Below are 7,399 nucleotides of genomic sequence, written 5' to 3'. Positions count from 1 at the left end.
GTGGTTACATGAGAAAGGCAGAGAAAGACGGTGCTGAAGGGTGAGAAGGCATCTCAGGGTCTGGCCCTGCCTAGGGACTGGCCAGCTCAAACATGGCCCTCACATCCCCGGCGCAGTGGGGGACAGAGGGGAGGCAGGGGCAGCCTTCCCCTCCTCTCTCTTCCCTGTGGCTAATTAGTTATTAGGAGACAGCTTGCTTCTTTCTTTCCCATCTTCCCCCAGGGGTGACATCTTCATAGCTGGCGTCAAATAATGATTTTAGGCAGATAATAAAAGGGTGTCGCCTATTTTGGGGGCAAATAAAAGAAACCACATAAATGTGCTCTTATGGCTTTTTAGATCTGTTGCCTAATTCCTAGGACATAGTACAACCCTGTTTTTCCTATTTAATTGATTAAAAACAATGCTTTTCAAAGTGAGCTGTGTTGAGTCATCATAGAGTGATATGCACTCACAGTCACAATCCCTGGGACTTGAGAGAGGGCTCCCTGTATTGTGCTTCCTAGGGGGCCGGGGGAGCATGGGGGTAGGAGGAGGGCTCACTCAACTGAGTCAGGAAAGCCAGAGGAGGAGACACATGCCTCTGGACTCCACAGGCCGGGGTGGTGAGTCTGTTCTCTTGGCGGCTGCCTGGCCTGCCCTGTGACGTCCAAGGGGGAGCTCACCAGGGGTCTCTCTCGCCCTCTGCACTCGGGCTGGGCAGTTGACTTCCACCCCTCCTGCAGGACATGAAGGCACAGCGGGCTGCCCTCTGGCTCCTGGGCACAATGTTCCTCCTGAGCGCAGCGCATGCCCGGGGTCTCAGGAGATGTCTGATTGCCATGGACACGCGCCACATCTCTCAGAGCTTCCAGCAAATCAAAGAAACCATTGTGAGTACGGGCTCTGGGTGCAGGAGTGGGCAAGGGCGCGTGCCCGACCTTACATCCAAACATGAAGAACAAGTACCTGCTCATTGTTTGTTCGTGTCTCTGGAAGACATGGGATGCTCCTCACGTGCGTTTGTTCTTATGTTTTCCTCCCCAGCAAGCTAAGGACACCTTCCCAAATGTCACCATCCTGTCCACATCGGGGACCCTGCACAGCATCAAGGTACTGGCCTGTGTCTGCTCTTGCCTGTGTTGTTATTTGTCCGGTGAAGCGGCCCTGGGCTGACAAAGAAATCCTCACCGTGTCCCCATCTCTTTCCTAATCTCGCGTGTCCTCTAAGTGCTCCCAGCTTCTTATTAATCACCAGAGACATTAGGGCACACTCATGACTCAGGCACTCTGAACCCTGGGGAGCTACCATTCTGTTGTCTTTATCTATGAGGTTTGTTTGTTGCTTCATGTTTTATATCCCCATAGATATAAACCCACAGAGTAGTGGTTACCAGAGGGGGCGGGGGAGGTAGGGGAGGACAAAGAGGGTAGAGGGGGTCAAATGTATGGCAACGGAATGAGCTCGGTCTTGGATGGCGAGCACACAGGTGTCATATTCTACAGTTGGACGCCTAAAATGTATATAATGTCATTAACCATTGTTACCCCAGCACATTTAATTTTTTTAAAAAAGAAGCCCTTGGGAGGAGTTAAAGAAGCGCCACTTACCCAGAGAGTGAGTGAGGGGCCACGTGCTCAAAGGGGGCAGGATGTCTGTGGCTTAGGGTGATTCTGGAAGCTTTCATGGGGAAGCCGGGAAAAGGAGCAGTGACCTACAGGCTGAGTAGGCCGCGGGTTAGTGGATAAAAGGAAGGAAGGGGTTTGGGCTGCATGGGAGAATGGGTGTACACGATCGATGGGTGTGTCAGGGAACAGTAAGGCAACCAGGCTTGTAGCGCAAGGGACATGAAGGCGACAGAAAGAGGATGAGGTGGAAAAATACACTGGAGTCATTTTCCCAAGAACCTTCCATGACAGGCTAAGCCTCGGGCTGATAACAGAGGCAACAGGAGTCGGTTTCTGAGCCAAAGGCTGTATGACCACAAAACTTGTAGGAAGGCGGTCTCATGGGGTTCTTTGCAATGGCCAGCCCGAGGCAGGAAAGCCCGTGAGAACCGTCCAATGGTCCAGACCAGAGCTGATGAGAGTGTCTTATAAGACAGTTGGCTTTTGAGGTGATCATTCACTTTACAGAAGGGGTCACTGAGAAATGCCTTTAAAAGTGAGCTCCTTCAGTCCTTGTAAGAATTCTAGAAAGATCTTTTTTATTTGTTCAGTATGTATGTGGCAGAGGATACATTATATTTGCAATGATTTACTATTTCTCCTCGGGCTTCTCTCTGCCGGATAATTCTTAGTCAGGCTGATTTATTTGTGGTAACAGATGTGCAGCCTTTTACTGACTACTATTCCAGCCAGCTATCCAAGAAACTCATTAGATATCATAGCTGGAAATGACGCTAAAGATTACCTATTCCGAAACCACAATTTTCAAATGACCAAATTGATACCTTGCGAGGGAGAATGACAAGTTCCATGTGGGCCAGGAATAGAGCCCCACCTCTCATGCCTCTGTCTCCACATTCTTCTCTCAAGGTCTAGAAAGAGCTGATGGGATGTGAGAAAAGGGTCCATGAGGATTCAGGTCTTTATCACATTTTTTTTAACCTCTAAATTTTTATTGATTTCAGAGAGGAAGGGAGAGGGAGCGGGAGAGAGAATCATTGATAGGCTGCCCCCCTGCACTCTCCAAACTGGGGATTGAGCCCACAACCCAGGCATAGGCCCTGACCGGGAATCGAACCATGCCCTTCTGGTTCATAGGTCCATACTCAACCACTGAGCCATGCCGGCCGGGCTTTATCACATTTCTGTCTCTCCCTTTTCCTCCCTGATAAAGGAGATGTGCCACGTTAGCCCCTTCGGTTAAGGGAACTGGCAGGCGTGCTGGAAGAGAAGCATTTTGTGGGGGTGTGTGGCAAGTAGTGTTTACTGTCCAGGAAAAGCTACCCCTGGGGTCAAGGAGGTTTTGCTGCATTAATGCTAATGAAGATGAAGGCTCTATCTCTGCTGTAGATCCCTCCCTCCTCAAACACAGAGCTATAAGTCTCCTGCAGAGTAACTCACTGATCTCAGGCTGCTAGAAGGAAACTCAGCCTGGCCAGCTGCTCTGAGCTGTGCTCTGGGAGTTCAGGAGCCTTTCCTTAGAGAGATCTGCCCTCTGCCAGCTGCGTATCTGCCCAGATGCAGCATTGCCACAGTGGTCAGTTTCCATTCTTGCATATCCCAGTCCCATCAAATGATCCCTGTGGTTTAGAAAGGACAGACTGGAGGAGAGCCGAGCATTGCAATAGAAGGAATGCCATTGTGATAGAAGGAATATGTGCCCAGCATATGCCTGGCAAGCAACAGCCATTGAATAAATCCAGGTTGTCCGAAGGGAGACGTTACAGAGGGGCAGACTTCTGCACAATGTAAGGAAGTACTGTTCAGGAAAACTGCTCAGACATGGATGCTTTCAAAAGGCAGATGCCTGGTTCCTGGAGGGGTCTAAACAGAACTGAGTGATGACCTGTTGGGGATGCTGTAGAGAGAATCTAGTCTCTGACTGGGCTCCATCCCTTATTAATATATCTCCTGGCCCTGTACAAAGAGTGGGTGAACCACAATCTCTTCTCAGTGCCTTCATCATAAGTAGCTTCAGTGTACCAAGGGATGGACACTCTGAAACCAATATGAATTAAAAAAAAATTACTTTTAGTTATTTTGGTCCTTGCTGCTCCTATTCAATCAAATAGGCCACGTTGGTCTCCAAGATAGTAAAGAAGGACCCTGGACTTCTCTGATTCGTAGCTGTAGCCCTTGGATGCCCTGGGCTTTCTCTAATTCATATCTGTAGCCCTTAGATGTGTGCTGTGTGACCAAGAACCTCCTGGCGTTTTACATGGACAGGGTGTTCAAGGACCACCAGGAGCTGAGCCCCCAGATCCTGAGAAAAATCAGCAGCATCGCCAACTCTTTCCTCTACATGCAGAAGGTTCTGCAGCAATGCGTGAGTCCCCACGTCAGAACTCCCAGCATCTGCGTGCTGTCTGCTGGGGAGAGCCCGGGATGTGCTGGCCCCAGTCGCCTTCTCACGTGGTTCCCTAAGGCAAAGGACTTCCCCTCCCTCATCCGCCATGGGGAGACCTGTCAGGAGCCTCTTCTAGTGGTCACCCCTTGCCCAGGCGTCCTCCCTGCCAACACCTTATCAGACCCGAGTTTCCTTAAGGAGAGTCCTCCTGGGGTGACCACTTATGTCAAAGTATCGCTTAGGTGACCCCAGGACTGGCCTGTGAGAGGGGCATTCCAGGCTTATCCTAGGCACCCCCCTGCTGTCTTTGTTTCTGGCCCTTCGGGGTTTTCATAACCTCTGGGTAGGTCCCCAGTATAGCCTTCCTCTAAGGATCCCCTGTAATTCATTATTATCTATTAAAATCAAACATCAGAAACAAAACCAAACTCAAACAAACCAACGAAAACATAGGACAGCCGAAACCATGGGCTGTAGCCCCGTACCCACCAAGGGATTCCTGTGTGATTGGCGGCAGGTTACTTCACCTCTGTGTGTCAGAGTCTAAAACTTAGGCATCATGACCTCTGTCCCACTTCGATAAGATTCATCGAATCAATTATTTAATTAACGGACCCAACAAATATCTATTGGGTGCCTGCCTTGTGGGGCGCTGCATTCAGAGGGGGGGACAAGACGGATTTGGCACCTACTCTCCTGACTCTTCCAGTCTGTCACCCAGAGGAAGCCAAAGCTCTGGTCAAACACGGGGTGACTCTACAAACAGGCCTTGCTCCCCTGCTTCTCCACACTGAGTTTGTTTACCTGGCGCTCACCTCGGGCAGAAGGAGAAACATCACTCTAGGAGGGGAGGCCGTTCAAAGGGTGGGCCAGGATGGGAAGGTTCTCTCACGGGTGCTGCCTCCACTTTATCAGCAGGAGCAGAGGCTGTGTCACTGCGGGCAGGAAGCCGCCAATGCAACCAGAATCATCCATGACAACTACAATCAGGTGAGGACCGGGAAGAAGACGGGGACGATGGGGATGACAAGTGGGCGGGCACCACCCTCTGCCTCCACTCCACTCACACTCATCCACCCACCGACAAGTATTTATCGCAGGTCTCCCGAACTGTGTGTGCCTGCAAAGAGAGTGTTGGTCTGACCTGATTTGCTAAGGTCCTGGGCTCCCCTCCCCCACATCCCTCCCCTGTCTTCTTACGCCCTCACATATCAGATCTAACCCGTGTTAAGTTTTGGGGGAAAGCACATACTCTTAAGATGGGGGTGATCCAGAGGAAGCGAGATCTCCAGTGAATTGGGAGCTGTCATGCATGAAGCATGTAACCTGCCAGGTGTCAGTGTGGCCAGTAACGGTCATGAGCATTCTGTGTGGTGCAGAAGAGCAGCCTGATCATGCGGCGTGGATGCATGTCTCACACACAGGTGGAGGTGGAAGCGATGCTTCTTATGTGCATCATTTGGAGATTTTTGTGAAAATGCAGATTCTGGCTCCATTGGTCTGGAATGAGGCCCGAGATTCCGCATTTCAACCACACTCTCTAGAGATGCTAGCCATTGGAATAGCAAGGAGGTGGGGAGAGCTGTGAGAGCGCTGCTTCCTTATGGAGAACCCATAGGATAATGTTATAACAATGGCTAAGAGTCCTACTGTTCTTCTTATGAGTCAAGTATTGTTCTAAGCTCAGTGCAGGTATAAACACATTTGGCGCTTACAACATTGAGATGAGCTGTTATCGGCGTTTGACAAATTAGGAAACTGAGGCACAAACAGGGTAAGAAAGTTCACTAAGTGTATATTGCAATGAAGTGGTGAAGGTAGGACTCGATCCCATGCCTTCTGGTTCTACGGGACATACTTTCAGTCTGCTGAAGAGGAGATGGAGGAGGTCAGGAGACTTGGGTTCTAGTCCCACTACCGGTTGTGTGATTTTGGGTGGGACACTGATTCTTAGGGACTTTGGTGCTTTTATATGTCCAATAGGGAAAACAAGCTCTCCATACTCACTGCACAGCACCCTGGGATCGAGACCTCTTAAAGCTCATTTGAAAAAGCAAAAAGCAAAAGAACTCTTCAGTAAGGCAATTTTTTTCCCTGTGAAATACAGGAAAAAGTCTGGCTGGCATGGCTCAGTGGTTGAGCGTCAACCTATGAAATAGGAAGTCACAGTTCGATTCCTGGTCAGGGCACATGCCCAGGTTGTGGGCCTGATCCCAAGTGTGGGGCATGCAGGAGGCAGCCTATCAGTGTCTCTCTTTCCTCATTGATGTTTCTCTCTCTCTCTCCCTCTCCCTTCCTCTCTGAAATCAATAAAGATATCTACTTAAAAAACAGGAAAAAGAAAAACAAGGGGCAAAGAATGAAGAATTTTTAATTTTGATAAGTTTCTGAGATGATTTAACTGCTTGTTTGTGGCAAACAATTTGGGTTGCCTGTTGGGAAAATTATTTGGGGTCTGTATACTCTGCAAATATAACGGATGAACTAAAATAAAACCTCGTGGGGACCAGAACATGGGGATAGTGGTTTGAAACGATTACAGGGTCTGAAAGGCATGTTCTCATGGTCTCCCTGCTTCCAGCTGGAGGTCAGGTCTGCTGCCCTCAAATCTCTGGGAGAGCTGGACGTCTTCCTGGCCTGGATCGACAAGAATCATCAAGGAACTCCTGCCGCCTGACACAGGGAATCTGGTTGCCCAGGTGAACAGCTTGGGAGGTTTCCAGGAGAGAGCTTCAAGCATGTCAAACTTGTGGCCCGGGGGCCTCATGCCTCATCTATTTGGCCCGTGGTAACCTTTGAGTTTGACACGCTTGGCCTACATTGAAGGGCAGGGAGATGGGGATGACCCCATTTTAATGCAAATGAGCATGATTTTGAAGCAACTTCTCTGCAGATTTGGAATTCTCTCCTCTGGGGCTGAGGGATTGTAGGGCAAAATCTAGATTTGGACGGATCTCACCCTGTAGCCGGGAGTCCCGGGCTGTCTGACCCCACCTGAAGTAACCTACTAGTCTACTGTCATATTTATAATGAAATATGTCCCTTTGAAAGGTCTCATGGGCCATCCTGGAGGGAAAGGGCTGGCTTCCCCCTAATTTATTGTGAGCTTGTTTATCCCATGTCTGTGATGTGAGCTGAGCGATGATATCCTGTAGTGCATATTGTACTGACTGATTTTTCTTAATAAACTCTGTTTTTTTAATCAATTACTGAAAGTGTCTTCTGATTGGGGTAGGGGAGGGGTCAGTTAAGGAATCATAAATGGCAACTATTAGAAATGAATGGGGCCTTAAAGAACATGACTAGGCCTAGAGAGGGAGGAGACTAAAGAAGGGTTCCAAACTGGTCTCCATCCAGCACCCTGTCCTCCGCATAAGGATCAGGAAGATGGCTGGAGGGCTTCTG

General features: G+C 49.4%; 1 protein-coding gene across 1 annotated transcript; it reads left to right on the top strand.

The window, feature by feature from the left end:
• The first annotated feature begins 682 nt into the window (after window positions 1-682).
• IL19 (interleukin 19) lies at window positions 683-7,157 on the top strand. The gene is made up of 5 exons (XM_006754416.2): window positions 683-872; window positions 1,027-1,092; window positions 3,821-3,973; window positions 4,910-4,984; window positions 6,576-7,157. The coding sequence occupies exons 1-5, from the start codon at window positions 729-731 to the stop codon at window positions 6,669-6,671; spliced, it is 534 nt and encodes a 177-aa protein (XP_006754479.1). The 5' UTR covers window positions 683-728; the 3' UTR covers window positions 6,672-7,157.
• The last annotated feature ends 242 nt before the right edge of the window (window positions 7,158-7,399 follow it).

Source organism: Myotis davidii, unplaced genomic scaffold, assembly GCF_000327345.1.
Source record: "Myotis davidii unplaced genomic scaffold, ASM32734v1 scaffold710, whole genome shotgun sequence".
Taxonomy (NCBI): domain Eukaryota; kingdom Metazoa; phylum Chordata; class Mammalia; order Chiroptera; family Vespertilionidae; genus Myotis; species Myotis davidii.
The sequence above is the reverse complement of the archived record's forward strand: the minus strand, read 5'-3'. Positions and strand labels throughout refer to the sequence as shown.